At 37.5% G+C, this 20,982-nt stretch overlaps 1 protein-coding gene across 3 annotated transcripts in view; it reads left to right on the forward strand.

Annotated features, from left to right (window-relative positions):
* RBL2 (RB transcriptional corepressor like 2) overlaps window positions 1–20,982 on the forward strand; it is a 68,251-nt gene that overhangs the window by 36,273 nt on the left and 10,996 nt on the right. For 2 of the 3 annotated variants that reach the window (XR_008621492.2, XM_055100540.2), the window contains exons 17-22: window positions 34–210; window positions 8,452–8,523; window positions 9,188–9,293; window positions 9,884–10,086; window positions 10,984–11,148; window positions 19,434–19,605. Coding sequence is in view for 2 of the 3 variants with exons in the window: in XM_055100540.2 (XP_054956515.2) it covers window positions 34–210; window positions 8,452–8,523; window positions 9,188–9,293; window positions 9,884–10,086; window positions 10,984–11,148; window positions 19,434–19,604 (894 nt within the window). In the remaining variant the exon portion in view is untranslated. Of the gene's footprint in view, window positions 1–33; window positions 211–8,451; window positions 8,524–9,187; window positions 9,294–9,883; window positions 10,087–10,983; window positions 11,149–19,433; window positions 19,606–19,819; window positions 20,961–20,982 lie in introns of those variants that run through there. The other variant, XM_003822012.5, reaches the window with a different exon arrangement.

The raw sequence follows: 20,982 nt of genomic DNA on the forward strand, positions 1-20,982 counted from the left end.
TTAAACAAAGTTTGAAATGTTTTTATCTCCTAGGTATACCATTTAGCAGCTGTCCGCCTTCGGGATCTCTGTGCCAAACTAGATATTTCAGATGAACTGAGGAAAAAAATCTGGACCTGCTTTGAATTCTCCATAATTCAGTGTCCTGAACTTATGATGGACAGACATCTGGACCAGTTATTAATGTGTGCCATTTATGTGATGGCAAAGGTGAGTACCATTTGGAATTGTAAAGGCAAAGATAGGTCTTCATTACTGAGAACATTTTTTAACCACTGTCTTGAGATACAGTTTACATGCTCTATAATTCATCTATTTAAAATGCACAACTAAATGGGTCTTAGTATATTCACAGATATGTGCAATACTCACCACAATTTTAGAACATAATATTCCATTGTATAGTTATATGAGAGTATTTTTATCCATTTATTAGCTAATCTATATTTTAGTTGTTTCTACTTTTGGCATATATGCATAATACTTCTATTAGCATTTGTGCTTGGGTTTTTGTATAGACATATATTTTCATTTCTCTAAGGTATATACCTAGGAATGGGCTGCTGGGTCATACATTAACTATGTTTTAACTATTTAGGGAATTGCCAGATTGTTTTCCAAAGTACTGTACTATTTTACACTTACACAGCAGTATAATAAAGATTTTAGTTTCTCCACTATCTCATTAACACTTACTATCTTACTTTGTTTAGATAACTTATTGAGGAGAAATTCACATAACATAAAATTAATTGGGTTTTTCTTTTTTTTTTTTTTTTTGAGATATTGTTTCATTCTTGTCACCCAGGCTGGAGTGCAGTGGTGCATCTCAGCTCACTGCAACCTCTGCCTCCCAGGTTCAAACGATTCTCCTGTCGTAGCCTCCCGAGTAGCTGGGATTACAGCCATGTGCCACCATGCCTGGCTAATTTTTGCATTTTTAGTAGAGATGGGGTTTGACCATGTTGGCCAGGCAGGTCTCAAACTCCTGACCTCAGGTGATCTGCCCACCTCGGCCTCCCAAAGTGCTGGGATTACAGGCATGAGCCACTGGGCCCAGCCAAATTAACTATTTTAAATTGAACAATTTAGGAGCATTTAGCACATTTACAGTACTAAGTGTAATAAATGGTTGTATACTCACCACCTCTGTCTAGTTCCAGAACATTTCCGTACCTGCAAAGTAAAACTCCTTTCCTATTAAATAGTTTCTCCCCATTCTACCTCCCACAGCACCTGGCAACCAGCAGTTGGCATTCTGGCTGTATGGATTTATCTGTTCTTAATCGTTTGTAGAAATGGTACAATATGTGACCTCTTGTGTATGGCTCCTTTTACTTAGGGTAATATTTTCCAGGTTTACCCATGTTGCAGCATGTATCAGTACTTCATTCCTTTTTATGACTGAATGATATTCCATTGTATGGATAGGCACATTTTTTTTCTCCACTCATACACTGATGGATATTTGGGCTGTTTCCAACTGTTGGCTATAGTGAATAGCACTGTTGTGAACAGGTATATCATGTACCTGTTTGAGTGCCCATTTTCAGTCCTTTTGAGTTTATTCCTAGGAGTGGAACTGCAGGGTCATATGGTGATACTATGTTTAACTTTTTTGAAGAACCACCGTACCGTTTTCCACAGAAGCTGCACCATTTGACATTGCTACCAGTAATGCACAAGAGTTCCAGTTTCTCCACATCCTTGCCAACTTATTATTTTTATTATAGCCATCTTAGCGGGTATTGGGTGATATATCATTGTGGTTTTGATTTTCATTTGCCTGATAACTAAGGATGTCAAGCATCTTTTCATGTGCTTACTGGCCATTTGCATATCTTATTTGGAGAAATATCTTTAAATCCTTTGCCCATTTTAAAATTATGTTATTATTGAGTTGTTGGAGTTCTTTATTTTGGATACAACTACCTTCTCAGATGTATGATTTGCAAATATTTTCTCCCATTCGGTGTATCTTTTCACTTACTCGATAGTGTCATTTGAAGCATAAAAGTTTTTAATTTTGATGAAGTCCAGTTACCTGTTTTTTGGTTTGTTACTTGCACTTTGGGTGTCCTAAGAATCCATTGCCAAACCCAAGGTCTTTTGATTTTTATAGTTTTATCTCATAGTTAGGTCTTTGATCAATTTTGAGTAATTTTTATGTATGGTATGAGGTAGCAGTCCATTTCCATTCTGATTATGTGGTTGTGCAGTTGTCTCAGCACCATTGTTGAAAAGAAGATTTTTTTCCTCACTGAATGGCCTTGGTACCCTCCTTGAAAATCAATTGACCGTTGACAACATTTGGGTTTATTTCTGAACTCTAAATTCTATTCCACTGGACTATATGCCTATCCTTATGCAATACCATATTCTCTAGATTAGAGAGTTGCTTTCTTATAAGTTTTGAAATTGGGAAATATGAGTGCTCCTACTTTTTTTTTCTTTTCAAGATTATTTTCGAAGTCCCTTGAAAAATGAATTTTAGAATCAAATTATCAGTTTCACAAAGGAATAAGCTAGGATTCTGATAGGGTTGCACTGAATCTGTAGATCCATTTGGGGAGTATTGCCATCTTAACAATTTTATATCTTCTGATCCATGAACATAGGATGTTTTTCCATTTATTTAGATCTTCTTTTTTCAACAATGCTTTGTACTTTTCAGAGTATGTTTGCAATTCTTTTGTTAAATTTATTCCTATTCTTGTTGATGCTATTCCAAGTGTAGTTGTTTCATTGTTAACGTGTTCATTGCAAGTGTATAGAAAAACATTTTTGTATATTGATCTAGTATCCAGCAACCTTGCAGAAGTTATTAGTTCTAATAGTTTTCTAGTAGATTCCTTAGGATTACTATGTAGGAAATCATGTAATCTGCTTATAATTTTACTTCTTGTCCAAACTGGATGCCCTTTATTTCTTTTTCTTTCCTAATTATCTTGCTAGAATTTCCAGTATAGTTGAACAGAACTGTCGAAAGCAGAAATCCTTGTCTTGATCTTAGGTGGAAAGCATCTAGTTTTTCACTATTAAAGTATGATAGTAGTTATGGTTTTTTTCATAGATGCCCTTTATCAGGTTGAGGAAGTTCCCTTCTTTTCTTAGTTCATTGAGTGTTTTTTTATCATGAAAGGGCATTAGATTTTGTCAAATGCTTGTGTGTCCATTGAGATGATCGTGTGCTTATTTTTAAAATTCTATTAATATAGTATATTACACTGATTAATCTTCCTATGTTAAACCAGCCTTGCATTTCTGGTGTAAATCCCTCTCAGTCATGGTGTATAATTATTATTTTTTTCTTTTTTTGAGACAGTGTCTTGCTCTGTTACCCAGGCTAGAGTGCAGTGGTGAGATCATAGCTCACTACAAGCAGTCCTCCCACCTTCATCTCCTGAGTAGCTGGGACTACAGGTACATGCTGCCATGCCTGGCTAATTTTTTAAATTTTTTGTAGACAGGGTCTACCTTGTTGCACAGGCTGGTCTCGAACTCCTAAGCTCAAGCAGTCCTCATGCCTCAGCCTCCCAATGTGTTGGGATTATAGGCGTGAGCCACTGCACCCGGCTGCTGTAATTCTTTTATTTATTTATTTATTTATTTATTTATTTATTTATTTTGAGATGGAATTTCGCTCTTGTTGCCCAGGCTGGAGTGCAGTGGCGTGATCTTGGCTCGCTGCAACCTCCGCCTCCCAGGTTCAAGCAATTCTCCTGCCTCAGCCTCCCAAGTAGCTGGGATTACAGGCATGTGCCACCACCCCTGGCTAATTTTGTATTTTCAGTAGGGACGGGGTTTCTCCATATTGGTCAGGCTGGTCTCAAACTCCCAACCTCAGGTGATCCACCTGCCTCGGCCTCCCAAAGTGCTGGGATTATAGGCGTGAGCCACGGTGCCCAGCCTATAATTCTTTTTATATGTTGCTAGGTTTGGTTTGCCAACAGTTTGTTGAGGAATTTGTTTTCAGTTAGAAAAATTATTTATTTTTTCAAGTTTCCACATGCAGCAGTGATTGCTAAGGAATTTTATCCTTATGCATAAGAGGCATTGGTCTGTAGTTTTCTTGTTGTGGCTTTGTCTGGTTTTATTATCAGGGTAATAATGGTCTCATAGAATTGAGTAGGAAGTGTTCTCTTCTATATTTAGGTATTATGTTTTTTCCTTTGCCTTTTTTTTTTTTTTAATTTACAGCTGCCTGAAAGACCCATGGATATGAGCTTCTTGGTATTAATGTTTTAAAGTTTGGTAGAATTCAGCAGCAAAGCTGTTGAGACCAGAGATTTTCGTTGTGGGAAGTTTATTGGTGAATAATTCCGTCTCTTATTTGTTATAGGTCTATTCAGATCATCTGTTTCTTCTAGAATCAGTTGTGGTAGTGTATGTCTTTCTAAGAATTTGTCTGTTTCCTCTGGGCTAAATTGTTGGCAAATAATTATAATATTTCCTTCTGTTCGTTTTTATTCTTTAAGGTCAGTAGTAATGTCCTTTTCCTTTTATGATTGTAGTTTTCATTTTGTTTTGTTTTTTGAGACAGTCTCACTCTGTTGTCCAGGCTGGAATACAGGGGCATGATCTTGGCTTACTGAAACCTTAGCCTCCTGGTTTCCAGCGATTCTTGTGCCTCAGCCTCCTGAGTAGCTGGGACTACAGGCCTGTGCCACCTCGCCCAGCTAGTTTTTGTATTTTTAGTAGAGATGGAATTTCCCCATGTTGCCCAGGCTGGTCTCAAACTCTTGGCCTCAAGCGATCCATCCACCTTGGCCTCCCAAAGTGCTGGGATTACAGGCGTGAGCCACCGTGCCCTGCTTTTTGTAGTAGTTTGAGACTCCTCCCTTTTGTTCTTGGTCTAGCTAAAGGTTTGTCAATTTTCTTGATCTTTTTCTTTTAAAAACCAGCTTTTTGGTTTCATTTATCTATTTTTGTGTTCTTTATTCATTAGTATATAATCTATTTCCTTCTTTCTGCTTACTTGAGGCTTACTTTTTGCCCTTTTCTGTTGTTTTAAGATGGTTTAAGATGGATGTTTAGGTAATTCATTTACTATTTCTCTTAATATCTTTTTTCCCCAAATCCTTTATGTAGATATCAGTATCTTTTAAAAGATACCTTTCTAATATTTCAATATCTTTCTTTTTTTTTTTTTTTTTGAGACAGCATCTTGCTCTGTCGCCTAGGCTGGCGTGTAGTGCTCACGGCAGCCTTCCTCCAGGGCTTAAGTGATCCTCTTCCCTAAGCTTCCTGAGTAGCTGGGACCACAGCCGTGCACCACCATGCCCTGCTAATTTTTTGTAGATACGAGATATTGCTATGTTACCCAGGCTGGTCTCAAACTCCTGAGCTCAAGCAATCCTCCCTCCTCGGCCTCCCAAAGTCCTGGGATTACAGGTGTGAGTCACCGCCCTTGGCCCTTCTTCATTTTCAATGTAAGCATTAACAACTCTAAATTTTCCTCCGTGCACTGCTTTAGCTGCATGAGTGTTGGTATGGTGTGTCTTCATTTCAAAAGTATTTTCTGATTTCTTTTTTTGACTTCTGTTTGACTCACTGGTTATGTAGCAATATGTTGTTAACTTCGTAAGTTTCCCAAATTTGTTACTGATTTCTACTTTCATTGTGATTGAAAACACACTTCATTTTATTCCAGTTCTTTTAAATATATTAAGAATTGTTTTATAGCCTAGCATATATGCTCTATCCTAGAGAATTTCAAAGTACATTTGAGAACAGTGTGTATTCTGTGGAGGTTGGGGAGAGTGTTCTGTAGGTGTCTGTTAGGTCTAATTGTTTTATATTGTTAGTAAAGTGTTCTGTTTCCTTGTTGATCTGCCTAGATCTTCTCTCCATTATTGAAAGTGAGGTACTGAAATCTGTAAATATTATTGCTGAATTGTCTACTTTTCCCTTCACTTCTGTCACTTTTCGCTTCAAGTATTTTTTGTGCTCAGTTATTAGGTATGTGTATAACTGTTATAGATTCCTGATGGCTTGACCCTTTTATCATTATGGAATGTCCCTTTTTAATAACTTTTTTTGTCCTAAAGTCTGATTTATAGTGTGAGATATATAGTCACCCAGCTTTCTTATGGTTGCTGTCTGTATACCTCTTTCCATCCTTTCATTTTCGAATGTATTTGTATTTTTTAAATCTAAAATGTCTCCTGTAGATAAAATGCATTTGGATTTCTTTTGCCTTTTGACTATGTATGTAACTGGATTTACATCTGCCATTTTACTTTTTGTTTTCATGTCTTTCCCTTTGCCTTTTCAGCTTTGCTTTTGCATTAGGTCAATATTTTCTAAAGTAGCATTTTAATGTCAGTACTTTTGTTTCATTTTGTGTGTGTGTGTGTGTGTGTGTGTGTGTGTGTGTGTGTGTATAGTGGTTGCCCTAGGGCTTACCATATATCTCTTATCAAAAATCAGCTTCAGATTATACTGACTTAATTCCAGTGAGATATAGGAGTGTTAACTGTTTCGTTACACATATTACATCCATAAATGTACAACTCCACCAGTACATTGTTATAATTATTGATACAATTTTATGACTTCTAAAGTAGCAGAAAGGAAAGAAGTGTAAGTATGTATTTAAAACTTTTGCTCTAGTAACCTTATTAATAATTTCTGGTTTCCTTTCTTTCTTTTTTAAGACTGAGTCTCGCTCTGTCGCCCAGGCTAGAGAGCAGCGGTGCAATCTCAACTCACTGTAACCTCTGCCTCCCGGGCTCAAATGATCCTTCTGCCTCAGCCTCCCATGTAGCTGGGCCTACAGGGTGCAGGCATGTGCCACCATGCCCGGCTGATTTTTGTATTTTTTGTAGAGATGGGGTTTTGCCATGTTGCCCAGGCTGGTGTCGAACTCCTGGCCTCAAGCAGTTCACTTGCCTCAGCCTCCCAAAATGTTGGGATTACAGGAGTAGCCACTACACCCAGCCTATTTCTATTTCTCTTATTCATTCCTGTGTATGTGAGTTGCCATCTGGAGTAATTTCCTTTGCTCAATATGGCTTTGCTCCTGCCTACCTCCTTTGTACTGTTGTAGGCAAATATGTTACATTTTTGTATGTTACGAGTACATTATATATATATTATTTTATACAATTGATTTTTTAATCAGTTAAGAAAGGAGAAGAAATGTGCAGTTATACTGTATTTACGATTACATAATTATCTTTACCAGTGCTCTTGGCTTTCTTCATGTGTAGTGTTGTCCAGGGGCATTTGCTTTTGGCTTCTAGAATTTTGTGTAGTATTTCTTGTAAGGGGTTTGCTAGCACCCAATTCTGTTTTTGTTTATCTGAGAGTATATTTATTTCACCTTCATTTCTGAAAGATAACTTGCAAAAATTTTGAATATTCACATTTCACAGATAAAAATCTTGAGTAACTTTTTAATACTGGATTCTTAGTTTAATATTTTTTCTTTCATCACTTTGAATGTTATCCCACTGCCTCCTGGCCTCTGTAGTTTCTGATTAGAAGTCAAATTTTATTTTATTGGGGTTTCCCTGTAACTGAAAAGTTGTTTTTCTCTTGATGCTTTCAATATTTTCTTTCTTTGGCTTTGAACATTTTTACTGTGATATATGTGGGTACGGATGAGTTTTTCCTACCTGGAAGTCACTGAATGTCCTGGATATGTAATCTAATAAATTTGGGAAGTTTTCAGTATTTCTTTGAACATTTTTTTCTGCTTCTTTCTCTCCTCTCCTGATTCTCCCATTACACGTATGTTGATTTCCTTAATGGTGTGCCACATTTCTCTGAGGCTGTTTTTCTTCATTCTTTCTCTGTTCCTCAGATCACACAATCTCTTTCTTCATGTTTGCTAATCCTTTTTTTTTTTTTTTGCTAGTTCAAATCTATTTTCCCTAGCTTCTAGTGAATTTTTCATTTCATTTACTGTACTTTTCTACTCCAAGTCTTTTTTTGAGAGAGAGTCTTGCTCTGTCACCCAGGCTGTACAGTGGCTCAATCTCAGCTCACTGCAACCTCCATCTCCAAGGTTCAAGTGATTCTCCTGCCTCAGCCTCCCCAGTAGCTGGGATTACAGGCATGTGCCACCACGCCCGGCTAATTTTTGTATTTTTAGTAGATTCTGGGTTTCACCATGATGGCCAGGCTGGTCTTGAACTCGTGACTTCAAGTGATCCACCCTCCTCAGCCTCCCAAAGTGCTGGGATTACAGGTGTGAACCACTGCACCTGGCCTCTAAGTCTTGATTCACATACTATAGACTCCTATTGTTTTTATTGAATTTTAATAGATATTCTTGAATCGATGTATCTTCATTTTCTATATGCCGTTAATACCATTTCCAGAGACTTTAAATAGCTTTTATATAATTTACACCCCTTTTACTGGGCAGCAGGTTCACAGAGCTCCTCACACTATTATGGTGGTAGTTGCTATGTCTCTCAGAGCACTCTTATTGTTTGCCAGGTCACAAAAGAAGATAAGTCCTTCCAGAACATTATGCGTTGTTATAGGACTCAGCCGCAGGCCCGGAGCCAGGTAACTACATTTTCTCTATGGGCTGAAAAATAAAGCTTAAAGTCTGTGATGAATACAAAAAATTAACCATAGTTGACTCTGTGGCCTTTTTTCCAAGATAAACACCTGGGACTCTACTTAAGGGAAGTTTCTACTTTAATCTTTATTCTTGATGTCACATGTTGATTAAGGTCTCTTTTCCTCAAAAGGCAACAATGTTAAATATTTGATTGCCTTCTTAATTCAGAAAAATCACAAGATAGATAGGAATTAAGAAGTTACTTGGTTTCTATGTCACCTTTCATTCTGGTTTAGTAAACATACTGTAGGTTTAACCAAGAGAATGTCACATGGAAATTTAAAACCCACTTTGCCTTTATTACCATTCATCTCTGAGAGGCAAATCGGCCAGATCTGTGTATCTTACTTAGAATGACTTGACATTATGGTTGGGTGCTGTCACTGCAGTGTAGTACTGCAGGTAGTACTTGGCATGTGATGCTAGATGGGCTCTGATTGAATCCTGGATCTGTTATAATTTGAGTTATGTTTCTTAACCTCTTCTGAGGACAAATATTGCTATACAGGTTATTGTGAAAACCAAGTAACATATGTCAAGGTCCTATCACCAAGGGTGTGCTCAACAAATACTAGTTTATGTCCCCTTCTCATTGTTTCTCTAAAGGTGTATAGAAGTGTTTTGATAAAAGGGAAAAGAAAAAGAAGAAATTCTGGCAGCAGTGATGGCAGAAGCCATCAGAATTCTCCAACAGAACTAAACAAAGATAGAAGTAAGTGGGATCTTTGTGAACTACAAGACAAAATTAGGAGCTTTTCTTACTTTTTAGGCCTTGAAGAAGTAACTAAGCATTACTAAATGGAATAACTATAGAAACTATGAAAGTGTTTTATAGATCAGTAAACCATATTCTAGCTGGCAAAACTGTCCATTACATAGCTTTGGGGCACATATTATGTAACATTTTTCTCCAGGAGAATTAGAGCTTTCAGGGAGGAATCTGCTTGCCTGAGTTCCAGAAAGGTCTGATATGTCAATTGGAACCATGCTATGGAAATACCATCCCCTACCTGTTGCTTTGTACCACTTAGTACAGGGCTTAGGTCCTAGAAAATTTGGTGTAACTTATTAATGGACACTACTCAGAAAGCCCTTGCTATGGTTATGGCATAGGGATAAAGTTAATATCCTAGCTGAGCTTTGCTTTTTGGTGTGAAGAACACAGTGCCTATTCACTGTTATTAGCAAGTAGTGCAGGTAGCTGTTCCCTTTCTCCTACTTTTTAAAAATTAAAACAGTCAATATTAGCAGCCTTTGTACTGACAGCCTTTGTACTGACACCCTTTGTTCTCCTGGCTGCAGCCAGTAGAGACTCCAGTCCAGTTATGAGGTCAAGCAGCACCTTGCCAGTTCCACAGCCCAGCAGTGCTCCTCCCACACCTACTCGCCTCACAGGTGCCAACAGTGACATGGAAGAAGAGGAGAGGGGAGACCTCATTCAGTTCTACAACAACATCTACATCAAACAGATTAAGACATTTGCCATGAAGTACTCACAGGCGAATGTAAGTATGACAGGGATTATTTCATACTTTTTTCACTCATGAGTGTTGAGGAATCATTTATGATTTATATATGGACCATTCACCTGGTCCGTATATAAACTAGTTTTGGCCAGGTGTGGTGGCTCACACCTGTAATCCCAGCACTTTGGGAGGCCGAGGAGGGCAGATCACTTGAGGTCAGGAGTTCAAGACCAGCCTGGCCAACGTGGTAAAACCCAGTCTCTACTAAAAATACAAAAATGAGCTGGGCGTGGTGGCACACACGTGTAATCCCAGCTACTCTGGGGGTGAGGCAGGAGAATTGTTTGAACATGGGAGGCGGTGGTTGCAGTGACCTGAGATTGTGCCACTGCACTCCAGCTTGGGTGACAGAACAAGACTCTGTCTCATAAATAAGCTAGTTTTACAAATAATTATATTAAGTAAAACTGAGGAGGTCTGTAATTTACCTAACCAATATAAATTCTACTGTTGTTAAGCATTAAACAAGTAAGATTGTATTTGGAGTCCCTACAAAGTATAGTAGTACAAGAGACAGGCTACATGGGTTCAAATTTTCCAGTACTTAACAGTGGTGGTAACCTTGCAAATCATTAAATTTTCTCTGTACCTCATTTCCTCATATATAAAATGGGAATATAACTAGTTCCTAGCATATGGGGTTGTTGTAAGGATGAAATGACATAATGTATAAAAATTGCCTAAAATAACAACTGGCACAAACTAGGCACTTAAGGTTTGCTATTAGGATATTTTTCTTTAGGTTAAGTTATTGCTAATACATCACTCTGTCATTCATAAAACTACTGGTTTAGCACACCTCTTCACTCAATAATCATTTTCAATAAAAATACTTATAAATTTTTTTCTTAGAATTACTTTTTTTTTTTTAAACAGATGGATGCTCCTCCACTCTCTCCCTATCCATTTGTAAGAACAGGCTCCCCTCGCCGAATACAGTTGTCTCAAAATCATCCTGTCTACATTTCCCCACATAAAAATGAAACAATGCTTTCTCCTCGAGAAAAGATTTTCTATTACTTCAGCAACAGTCCTTCAAAGGTGAGCCTAACATCAATCTTGGCCTTTACTAACCTCAAAATGCTTCAGATGCTAGAAACAGGGTTTGTGCTAAGCTTAGGCACTCATTAGAGTGATGAGAGCTGCCAGGGAGCAGTGATCAGTCAGTCCTCATGAAGCAAAACCCAGGGTTTGTTTTGTTTTTTGCCTTTTTTGAGGGGGAGGGGGTGGAATTTTAGGGTGGGAAAAAGGGTAAGGGATTTGGATTTCTTTTTATTCCCTCTCCTATTTGTACATTTTGCTGTAAACCTGAAATTTGTGTTTATCCCATTTGTAACAATTTTCCACATTTGTTAGGGAAAGAAATTTTGGATTCCTTACCAAAGGCCTGTTTCTGGGACAGGCAGTGTCCTCAGGACTCTGGCTAACGGGAGAAGTTGACATTTTTGACATTGCAGTGCAATAGTCATATTAGCACAGATGTATGTGGCAACAGCCGCCTCATTCTAAGAAGAGGAAGGAAGCTTGAGTCAGGCCTTAATGTTGAAAAGTCAGGGAGCTGTTGAGGTATGGAAGGGCACTCAGCAGGAAGCAGGTTAAGGGGAAGAAAACAGTGTCCTTGAGGCAGACAGTGATCCAAAGCTCAATTACGGGCATCATGCTATGTTAGCGAGTGGAACTGGATTGTGAAGGCCCTTACATAATGAGATTTGTATTGATAAAGGTTGCTTAGAGGCTGGGCGTTGTGGCTCACACCTGTAATCCCAACACTTTGGGAGGCCACAGTGGGCAGATCACCTGAGGTCAGGAGTTCAAGACCAGCCTAGTCAACACGGTGAAACCTCATCTCTATTAAAAATACAAAAATTAGCTGGGTGTGGTGGCATGCACCTGTAATCCCAGCTACTCGGGAGGCTAAGGCAGGAAAATAGCTTGAACCCAGGAGGTGGAGGTTGCAGTGAGCAGAGATCGCGCCATTGCACTCCAGCCTGGGTGACAGAAGCGAAACTCTGTCTCAAAAAAAAAAAAAAACGGTTGCTTAGAAATACACATACATATATATATGGCCTGAACTCTTCAAAAAAAGGTCATTATCATAAGAGGACGGGGAAGGTATCATTGAGGAGACTAGGGAGACATGACATCCAAATGCAATGCATGATTTTTGATCCTGCATAGGAAAACGTTGCTATAAAGGACATTTTGAGGAAAATTTGAATGTGGCCTTCAGTGTATTTTTTTTTTAAAGTTTCTTTGGTGTTGATGATGCCTAGTAGATTATGTAGGAGACTGTGCTGAAAGTATTCAGAGGTAAAGTGTCCCAGTGTCTGCAGCTTACTTTCAAACGGGTTGGTTGCAATATATTTAGGTAGGGAGAGAGTGAAAGCAACTCTTAGACATTAATGATTGGTAAGTGGCTGCTCAATGTACTATTTTTTTTCAACTCTTTGTAGGCTTGCAATCTATTAAAAAGTTGAGGAAAACAGTCTGGGTGCAGTGCCTCACGCCCGTAATCCCAACATTTTGGCAGGCTGGGGTGGGAAGATTGCTTGAGGCCAGGAGTTGGAGACCGGCTCAGGCAACATAGCAAGACCCCCTCCCTACAACAAATAAAAATTAGCTGAGCATGGTGCCATGCACCTGTAGTTGTAGCTACTCAGGAGGCTGAGCCCAAGAGTTCAAGGCTGCGGTGAGCTATGGTCGTGCCACCACACTCCAGCCTGGGCAATAAAGTGAGAAACCCTGTTTGTTTGGAAAAAAAAGTTGAGGAAAACAAGTAAACAAGAACAGCAAAAATCTGTTAGAAAATGTAATAATGGGCCAGGTGTGGTGGCTCATGCCTGTAATCCCAGCACTTTGGGAGGCCGAGGTGGGTGGATCACTTGAGGTCAGGAGTTCAAGATCAGCTTGGCCAACATGGTGAAACCCCATCTCTGCTAAAAGTACGAAAAAATTAGCCGGGCATGGTGGTGGATACCTGTAATCCCAGCTACTCAGAATCGCTTGAATCCCAGAGGCAAAGTTTGCAGTGAGCTGAGATCGTGCCATTGCACTCCAGCCTGGGGGACAAGAGCAAGACTCCGTCTCCAAAGAAAAACAGAAAATGTAATAACGGAGACACTTTTCCTATCATAGTAAAAAAAAAAAAAAAAAAAGGTGTAAAGGTGTCACGTGCTTTGGAATGAATTTATAACTTATGAAAACTGGAATAAATGAAGACATACCAGTGTTTCTGAATAAGAAGACCAAATATTTAAAAGATATACTTTCTCTGTTATATAGGCTTAGTCTAATTAATTCCAGTGATATTCCTAGTAGGACTGGTTATGAAACCTGGAAACATAAATTGGCAGTAACAGCCCCAAAAAGCAAATGGAGTTGGAGGAAATGATTCTGACAGCTTAAATTAGACTCTCATCCTGTAACCTATAAATTCTAAATGGATTAACAGAGTTAAATGGAAAAAAAGAACAGAATAATAGCAGGTAATAGACAAAGCAGATGAATTGGAATCATAATACTCAAAAGGCAGCTTAAAAAGGAGGAAAAAAGGAACATACAGGAAAATAGCATTTAAATGTAAATGGTCTAAATGTACCAATTAATAGTTAGAATTTATCCGACTGGACAAAAAGGCAGGACCAAACTATATGTTGTTTGTAAGTTATATACTTTAAATATAAAAATGTATATCCATAAAAGGAATATTTACTTGGCAATAAAAAGGATGAAGTACTGATACATGCTACAATATGAATGGACCTTGAAAACATCGTTAAGTGAAAGAAGCCAGTCACAAAAGAGAACATATTTTATGATTCCATTTATATGAGTTGTCCAGAATGGGCAAATATCTAGAAGCAGAAAGGAGATTCATGGTTGCCAAGGGTTGTGGGGAATGGAGTTTCTGCTTATGAACAAGAAGTTTCTGGGGTGATGAAAGAATTCAAAAATAGAATGTAGTGATGGCTGCTCTGGGAACTCTGGGAACATACTAAAAGCCATGGAGCTGTACACTTCAAATGGTTGAATAATATGGTATAAGAATTATATCTCAATAAAGCTGGAAGGGTGGAAAAGGTTATACCATGCTACCACTCATGAAAAGAAAGTTGGAGTGGCTGTATTAATATCAGAGAAAGTAGATTTCAGAGCAAAAAATATTATCAGGAGAAAGAGGGTCATTTCCTATTATAAAGAGGACATATAACCCTAAATAAAAAAAAAAACTGATAGTCAAGAGATTTCAATATAATTGGTACAACAAATAGAGAAAATCACTAAGGATACAGAAGATGTAGACATTATCAACTGATTGACATTTATAGAACACTCTCTAACAAATCAAGTGCAGAGAGAACATTTACCAACATAGACTACATTCTGGACCATAAAACAAGTCTCGATAAATGTTAAAAGGGTTGAAATACTGTGTTTTCACTATCACAATGGCATTAAATCAGAAATCAATAAAAGAAAAGATACATGGAAAATCCCCCAATTCTTGGAAACTAAATTATATATTTCTATTGGTTAAAGAAAGCACAAGAGAAATTAGAAAATATCTTGAACTAAATGAAAATGAAAACCCAAAATATTAAAATTTGTGGGATGTAGCTAAAACAGTGCTAAGAGAGAAATACATACACCTATGTTCCAAAAGAAAAAAGGTCTCAAATTAGTGACCTAAGATTTCAGCTTAAGAAAGTAGAAAAAGTGTAGGACTCACTGAAATGGAAAACTGTAAAGCAGAGAAAAACCAAGGCAAACAAAAGCTAGGTTTTTTTGGAGGCTAGGTGCTATGTCTCATGCCTGTAATCTCAGCACTTTGGGAGGCTGAGGTGGGTGGACTGCCTGAGCTCAGGAGTTCGAGACCAGCCTGGTAACATGGCAAGACCTTGTCTCTACTTTCAAAAAAAAAAAAATTTAACTGGGTGTGGTGCTGTACACCTGTGGTTCCAGCTACTCCGGAGGATAAGGTGGAAGGATGGCTTGAGCCCAGGTGGTTGAGGCTACAGTGAGCCATGCTCACATTACTACACTCCAGCCTGAGTGACAGAATGAGACCATCTCAAAAAAAAACAAAAACAAAAAAAAACCACCTAGGTATTTTGGGAGATGATTTTAAAAATTGATTCCTCCATGTACAGAATAATCAGGAAAAGAAATGACACATTACTAGTATACATTAAAAGTATAATGAAAGATAAAGAACAACGTAATGCCAGCCAGATGTCGTGGCTCATGCCTGTAATCCCAGCACTTTGGGAGACCAAGGCAGAAGGATCCTTGAGCCCAGTAGTTCAAGACCAGCCTGGGCAACATAGCAAGACCTTGTCTCTGAAAAAAAAAAAAAAAAAAAAAAAGCCAGGTGTGGTGGGGTTGGTGAGGTGTGCCTATAGTCCCAGTTACTTGGGAGGCTGAGGTGGGAGGGTCGCTAGAGCCTGCGTGGTCAAGGCTGCAGTGAGCTGTGATGGCACCCCTGCACTCCATCCTGGGCAACAGAGTGAGACCCTGTTTCAAAACTTTAATGCCAATAAATGTGACAATGCACATGAAATAGACAAATTCTTGAAAGATACAAACTAATAAAACTCAAGTAGTAGTCTCAGTAGCCCCTGTATCTACTAAAGAAATTAATTTGTGGTTTAAAAACCTCCCATCAGAGAAAACTGTAAGCCCAGATGGCTTCATTGGTAAATGCTACCAAACATTTAAGGAAGAAATAATGCCAATTCTATAGAAACTCTCCCAAAAAGTGAAGGTGATAAATGATCTTAGTGTTTGAAGGAAAGCATCTGACAAAATCCAACATTCATTAATGTAAAAACTCTCAAGGAACTTCCTCAGCTTGGTAAACATTTACCAAAAGCATCTACAGATACCATACTTAATGGTGATAGACTGAATGCCTTGCCCCTATGATCAAGAACAAGGCAACAATGTCCACTCTCACTACACCTGTTCAACATTGTAACTGGGAGTCCTAGCATGTGCAATAAGACAAGAAAAGCCATACAGCCTGGATTGTCTACATAGGAAAATCACAAAGAATCCACAAAAAGCTACTGGAACTAATAAGGGAGGTTATGTGATCAATATACAAAAATCAAATGTATTTCTATATGCTAGCAGTGAACAATCAGAAGTAAAATAAAAAATTGAATACCATAACATTTTAAAATTACTTAGGGGTAAGTATGATAAAAACTATGCAACACATATATCCTGAAAACTATAGAAGCTTGGTGAGAGAAATTAAAGCCTGAGAAGATACAGAAATGTGTTCATGACATTGAATGAAAACAATACCTTAGTTTCCAATTCATGGAAAATAAAACAGCAGTTTTCTCCCAATTGATCTATAATTTCAAACCAATTTCAGTCAAAATCCAAACAGATTTATGTAAAAAACTGATTCTAAAATTTGTCATTTACAAGGCAAAGAACTCGAATAGCTAAAATAATTCAAAGGTGGAGGATTCACACTAATTATGAAGGTACACAAAATATCTGTATTATAACACCACAGTAATCAAGACAGTAGTGTTGGTGGAAGTATAGACACAGAGATCAATAGAACAGAACAGAGTCCTGAAATAGACAACACGTGTATGGTAAACTGATTTTCAACAAAGGTGCAAAGGCAATTTGGTAGAGAAAGGATAGCCTTTTCAACAGATGGTGCTGGAACAATTGGATGTGCATATAACAAAATAATAGTAAACTTGTTCCCATACCCTGCACTATATACAGAAACTAAAAATGAACCACAGACATAAATGTAAAATCTCAAACTACAAAACCTCTAGAAGACAACAGAAAATCTTAGTGAACACGTTTTATGGGAAAATTTTATATACAACATCAAAAGCACAATCCATAAAATACTGTTAAAATGGATTTTATCAAAATGAATAATTTCTGCTATTTGAGACACTGTTAAGAGAATTAAAAAACCAGCCATAGACTATTAGAAAATCTGTACACGTTCCATATCTGATGAAGCATTTGTATATCTACAGTATCTAAAGAATTCTCAAAATTCAGTAGGAAAACCACCAAATGTAAAAGTGGGCAAAAGATTTGAACACACTTCACCCATTACATGCCTGTTAGAATGGCTAAAATCCAAAAAGTGACAAATCGTAAGTTCTGACAACAATGTGGAACAATTTTACATATTGCTGGTGTGAACGCAAAATGGCATCACCACTGTGGAAAGTTGTTTCTTAAACATACCATTATACAACCAGCAATCTCATTCCTAGGTATTTACACAAATGAAATGGAAACTTATGTTTAGACAAAATCATGTACATGACTGTTTATAGTGACTTTCTTCCTAATTGCCAAAAAGTGGGAAACAACCCAAACGTCCTTCAGCTGGTGAATGCATATAAATAAGCTGTGGTGCATCCAGACAATCGACTGCTGCTTTGCAATAAAAAGGAACTGATATATTCAATGTAGATAAATCTCAAATGCATCAATGCTTAAGTGAAAGACACTGGATTCAGTAGGCTACTTATGATTCCATTTCTGTGACATTCTGGAAAAGGCAAAACTATTGGACAAGAACATCAGTGGTGGTTTGGGATAGGCTGACAAGGGAGTATGAGGGATTTTTTCAGAGGAACAGTTTTATACGACTGTAGGTATTTCTAGCACAGAATTGGGAGTCTGTCCAGTAAAATGATAGCGATTATTAGACTGTTGGTTGGAGAAAGATTTGTCATCTTGACGTAATAGGTGATAGCTGAAACTTAGCGGGAGAATATTACAAAGCAAGAAGTAGCTTATGTCTAGAACCAATCTATAACGTACTAACATTTAGACTACTATGAGAAAATAATTATCAAATACTATACAAGATCAGTTAAGATGAAGACTGATCATTAGTGATACTTGACAGAGCAGTGTCAGTGCGCTGGTATGACTTGTTGAAAAATAAATTATGGTAGCATTGCTTATACACAATTAACAATGTATACAGTAAACAGTGTAAGAAATATTCAAGCAAATGGGAGACTGCAGAGATAGCAAATGCAGACCAGACTCTTAGGAAGGCAGAAAGGGGGCTAGAAAAAGAATTGAAGGAAAGCTTTCTTCAGATGCTTAAGATTTTGTGGCCAGGTGCAGTGGCTCATGCCTGTTACCCCAGCACATTAGGAGGCCAAAGCAGGAGGATTGCTTGAGCCCAGGAATTCAAAACCAGCTTGGACAACATAGTGCCACCCCATTTCTATTGTTAATTAAAAAAAAAAAAAAAAATGAAAAACACTTGTGAAGGTACATCTGTTGATAATAAAGAACACTGATTTTCATTAAAACCCCCAAAACATTTATTACTTTAAAGAATAAAAATAACAAGTGTCATGATAAAATATGTCTGGGATTTGTTTTAAAATAATCTGGGGAATGGAAGTGAATGAGAGTATAAATCAAACAAGGCTGGCCAAACATGCTGAAGTAGAGGAATAGGTATGTGAGGATGCATTATAATTCTCTACTTTTGTATGTTTACAATTTCCTATAATAGATATCTGTGAATTTGCTTAGTATGCTTTCTGTAAGCAAACATGGATGAAGCAGCACATGAAAAAGAATTTTAACCAACAAACTAGCAGAAAATAATGTGACAGACGACTTTTAGAGGCTTTGGAGAAACTGAATGCTAAAGGTGCTGTACAGCCAGCCCCAGTCTTTCTGGCATTCTGGCAGTGTCTTTCTCAATTGCAGCTCCTCATCTGAGCCACTGTCCAGAAAATAATTTGAGTAACTTTAATCCTCAATTCTCCCAAGGATAGTACCATTCTAGATCTTACTAATTTATTAGCTACAATGGATACCTTAGGGGGGAATTAAGGCCTACTTTTCTAGTGAAATCCCAGTTGAGAATGGCTGCTAAAAACTGAGTAACATTAGACTGAAAAAAAGGGAATATTGTATAAAGTTGTACTTTAAAAAAGAGAAAAAGATGTCTCTAAGTGACTATGAGATAGCAATGTAATGCTCCATAATTGTAAAAAAATCACAAATTTGTGAACTCACAAATTATAGACATGTATAATTGACCTACAGGTCAAAAGTGCCTGTGGAAGAGCTTGTTAAAAATAGAACTACTCAGCCCCTTCTCAAATAGCCATCAGCCTCAGCCAGCTGAAAAGTAAAGTTGGCAGGTTATGTAACTTAGTGTTTCTTTTCTCTGTAGATGTGTTCAAACTCTTCCAGGTAAACTGCTTAACTCATTTGAGATTCTTTGACTTAATACTGAGCTATGTGCATTTGCATTTTAAAATTTTTGTATCTTTTTCCCACCATAGAGACTGAGAGAAATTAATAGTATGATACGCACAGGAGAAACTCCTACTAAAAAGAGAGGAATTCTTTTGGAAGATGGAAGTGAATCACCTGCAAAAAGAATTTGCCCAGAAAATCATTCTGCCTTATTACGCCGTCTCCAAGATGTAGCTAATGACCGTGGTTCCCACTGAGGTTAGTCTCTTGTATTGAAACTCTTCACAAAATCTGTTTAGCAGCAGCCTTTAATGCATCTAGATTATGGAGCTTTTTTCCTTAATCCAGCTGATCAATTACAGCCTGTTAGTAACACGAGGGGACATTTTGGTGAGAAATGGGACTTAACTCCTTCCAGTGTCCTTAGAACATTTTAATTCATCCCAACTGTCTTTTTTTCCCTACCATTCAGTGATTACTGTCAAGGCTGCTTAGAATCCAGACATGGATTTTTGACTCTGGCAAAGCTTTTAGAAATACTGCAAGAAAATGATGTGTACCCAAACGTGAGCATAGGAGGCTTCTGTTGACGTACTCCAACAGAAGAACTGTGTTTCAAGTTCAATCCTACCTGTTTTGTGGTCAGCTGTAGTCCTCATAAAAAGCAAAACAAAAATTAGGTATTTTGTCCTAAAACACCTGGTAGGAGTGTGTGATTTTTGCATTCCTGACAAAGGAGAGCACACCCAGGTTTGGAGGTCCTAGGTCATTAGCCCTCGTCTCCCGTTCCCTTTGTGCACGTCTTCCCTCTCCCCATTCGGTGTGGTGCAGTGTGAAAAGTCCTTGATTGTTCGGGTGTGCAATGTCTGAGTGAACCTGTATAAGTGGAGGCACTTTAGGGCTGTAAAATGCATGATTTTGTAACCCAGATTTTGCTGTATATTTGTGATAGCACTTTCTACAATGTGAACTTTATTAAATACAAAACTTCCAGGCTAAACATCCAATATTTTCTTTAATGCTTTTATACTTTTTTAAACTGTTAAAGCCCCTATAGCCATCTTTTGGGAATGTTTTAAATTCTCCAGTTTTTTGTTATATAGGGATCAACCAGCTAAGAAAAGATTTTAAATCAAGTTGAATTGAGGGGATTAATATGAAAACTTATGACCTCTTCCTTTAGGAGGGAGTTATCTAAAAGAAATGTCTATTAAGGTGATATATTTAAAAATATTTTTGGGTGTTCCTGGCAGTTTAAAAAAATTGGTTGGAGAATTTAGGTTTTTATTAGTACCATAGTACCATTTATACAAATTAGAAAACGTTATTTAACAGCTGTTGAATTATCTATACATATCTTTATTAATCACTATTGGTCCAGCAGTTTTCAAGTCAAATTAATAATCTTATTAGGGAGAAAATTCAATTGTAAATTGAATCAGTATAAACAAAGTTACTAGGTAACTTCATATTGCTGAGAGAAATATGGAACTTACTTACACTGTTCAATTAGAATAGTGTTCTGCAAAAATATTTATAAAACTTCTCAAGATACTGCTACTGTAATTTTATATGAAGATAAGTGTATTTTTCAATAAAGCATTTATAAATTAGCCTTTGTTTGGTTATATTGAG

Source organism: Pan paniscus, chromosome 18 (assembly GCF_029289425.2).
Source record: "Pan paniscus chromosome 18, NHGRI_mPanPan1-v2.0_pri, whole genome shotgun sequence".
Classification (NCBI taxonomy): domain Eukaryota; kingdom Metazoa; phylum Chordata; class Mammalia; order Primates; family Hominidae; genus Pan; species Pan paniscus.